This window comes from Nestor notabilis, unplaced genomic scaffold (assembly GCF_000696875.1).
Source record: "Nestor notabilis isolate BGI_N333 unplaced genomic scaffold, ASM69687v1 scaffold12218, whole genome shotgun sequence".
NCBI classification, from domain to species: Eukaryota; Metazoa; Chordata; class Aves; order Psittaciformes; family Psittacidae; genus Nestor; species Nestor notabilis.
In genome coordinates, this window is record NW_009939649.1 from 52438 (window position 1) to 55250 (window position 2813).

The 2813-nt window shown below is 37.9% G+C and overlaps 1 protein-coding gene across 1 annotated transcript; it reads left to right on the top strand.

Annotated features, from left to right (window-relative positions):
- Positions 1–1340: 1340 nt before the first annotated feature.
- FARS2 (phenylalanyl-tRNA synthetase 2, mitochondrial) lies at positions 1341–1958 on the top strand (the record flags this gene model as incomplete). The annotated part of the gene is made up of 1 exon (XM_010019973.1): positions 1341–1958. A coding segment is annotated over exon 1 (618 nt), but the record flags the coding sequence as incomplete, so codon positions are not given.
- Between the last annotated feature and the right edge of the window lie 855 nt (positions 1959–2813).

Genomic DNA, 2813 nt, shown 5'->3' on the forward strand with positions numbered 1-2813 from the left:
GACTGTGGACTGTTCATTGCTTACATACTTTCTTCCCCCATTTCTTTAAGATGACTTTTACAGGAAAGTCTTTTACTCAGGTAACCTGTGGCCCTGGATTTCTTGGTTCATGGAGAAATACAAACCAGTTTATTGTTTGCAGCAGATGCCTTTCCCCAGTCACTTAACTTCTAATGCCTCTGTTTTCCCATTCCATAATAAGCAAATTATGATGCTTAATCTTTATGCTAATATTTTTAAGCCAAACTATAGATTTTCAAGTGACTTTGCATCTCAGAATGGGCTTATGCATTTGGAGTGACTGAGAAACTGATCATCCTCAAAACTGTTTGGTTTTGGAATTATCTCTTTGAGCACCACAGAGTAATACTGCTGTGTGTATGTGAAGCACAAAGCCTGTTTGTAAACAGGGCAGATGTGTGAAGATGGCCCTTTGACAGAAAACAAGTTGTTCAGTTGAGACATCTTTCAGAATCTTAACACTTCATTCACCTTCCTGATATTTGACAAGCCTCCCTGCCTGATGCAGCGATGTTAGCCATGAAAACAGCTATTCTGGGAACATATCAGAGGGGGCTTCATGCTCATCCCAAAATGCTAACATTGGTTCTGACTGTGTGGAGCTTTTATTGTGAATCTTGTGTGATACTCATATATGAACTTATTATACTGTTTATATATAAATATATGCCTTGTGCTTTGGTTTTTTTTTTTTTCTTTCACAGTGGTTCAGTGGTTTGAAAAGTTAAACTGGTTTTGTTTGGTGTTAAGTACGAATTAGTGATGATTGCATAGTGTGTGCCGCATGCATCTGGTTGATGTGGAATGCCTTCTGTAGCTTCTGCTACTGGGGAGGGAGATGATAAAAAGTTAATGCTTGGGATTTTATTATAAACAAGCCCCTTACTGCTGAGGGGTGGTGTTAAATTTCTGAGTTTCTCAGAAGTAGTATTCAGTTATTGCCTTGTGTTTTAACTGAATAAAAAATACTGTTCCAAAGAAGGCCTGATGTTTATTCAGCTGTAAGAGCAGCAATATCTGGAATGGGGTTAAAGCTAGGTCTGGAGTCATTATTACTGATGCAGTGATGCAGAGGACTGATAATTGAATAAGATATCCTAGCTGAAATTTGATCACAAGGGCATTTTTCCTCCTCTGAAGTCAAAATAGTGGTTTGTAATGGGAACTTTGTCATATTAATCAAGCAGATATTTGGATTTCATTTATCCCTGAGATACTAGCAATTTCTGCAGCAAGATTGCAGTCTCTAACTCAATTTTAAATTTTTAATATTATTATTTTTTTTTTAGATTTCTTTCTCTAGATCGTAAGAGTTTGCAATGGCAATGCTCTGGAAGTTCATGAGGGTAGCAAAGTATTCTAAAACAGCTTTATCACCAAAAGTGAAGGTAAGAGGAATTCCCACCCATTTGAGGCATTCTTCCTCCAAGTCTATACCTTCAGATTTTGCTGCCGGCACACCCTGCTCAAATACTGTGGAACTGCTTGGTAAAGCTTATGCTCAAGATGACTACAGCAATGTCACAAAGAAGATTCTTTCCAAGGTGGGGAAGAACTTGCACAACAAAAAGCATCACCCTTTGTGGCTAATTAAGGAGCAGATAAAGGACCATTTCTACAAACAATATGTAGGACGCCATGGGAATCCGCTTTTTTCTGTCTATGATGGTCTTTCTCCCGTGGTTACAGTACAGCAGAATTTTGATAGTTTGCTTATCCCACAAAACCACGCCAGCAGAAGTAAAGAGGATAACTACTACTTGAATTGTGGTCACATGCTAAGAGCACATACATCAGCTCATCAGTGGGACTTGATACACTCTGGCCTAGATGCCTTTTTGGCAGTGGGAGATGTCTACCGCCGTGACACAATTGATAACACCCACTACCCAGTCTTTCATCAGATGGAAGGAGTTCGGCTCTTCTCCTGTCATGAGGTAGGAATTTTCTAGTTGGGGTGAAAGTTTTTTGGGTAAGTTGCATGGTCTTGTATTTACTGTAAGCAAAATGCATGCACATAAATGTGTTACAGCAGCGTGTGTTATGCTGTACATTGATACAGATCAAGTGATCAATCATATAGTAATACTTGTAATTTGGGGAAAATACAAGTTGAAGATGTTGAATTTGAAAACAACTATAAACTTCCCCAGAAAAATGTGAAAAAGTGGAAAAAGAATATAACGAAAGCTAGCAAAATAAAACATTATCTAAAGGAAACAGTTTGTTCAGCTAATGATCTGCATGATTCAATTCTAGTTCTATCACAGGCCTCTTCCAGTGGGGTCACTTGACCAAAAACTGTCATATTAATACCTGAAGGACTCAGGGATGTGAGTTGTTGCAGCTAGATCCAGAACACAGTTTGTATTCTGTCATTTTTTTGCATTTAATAGCTCCAGCCTTGTAAACTAATGTCTTTTTAAATGAATTGTTCCATTTTTCATCCCATTCTAAAGCTGCATTGAAGGATTCATGTGTTGCAGATGATAGTTATGGGTATGCAATACATACATAGTAGAGGCACCAAGGAAAGAGCTGCAGCTAGATGTCCAAGACTGCATTTATATATTTTGTTGGCACAGCTTCTATGTTCTGCAAATGCTTGGGTGTCATTAAGTATTCTGCTGTATCGTTGATCAGCAGTAACTATAAGCCAGTTTGTTTTCCAAATAATAATTGATTTGTGTTATTTGTGTATGCCTGTAGCAATACTGCCAGATTCACATTTCTGTAACTAAAACAAGCTTATTCTAATAATATTGAGATGCAGACCATTCTTAATGTGGTTG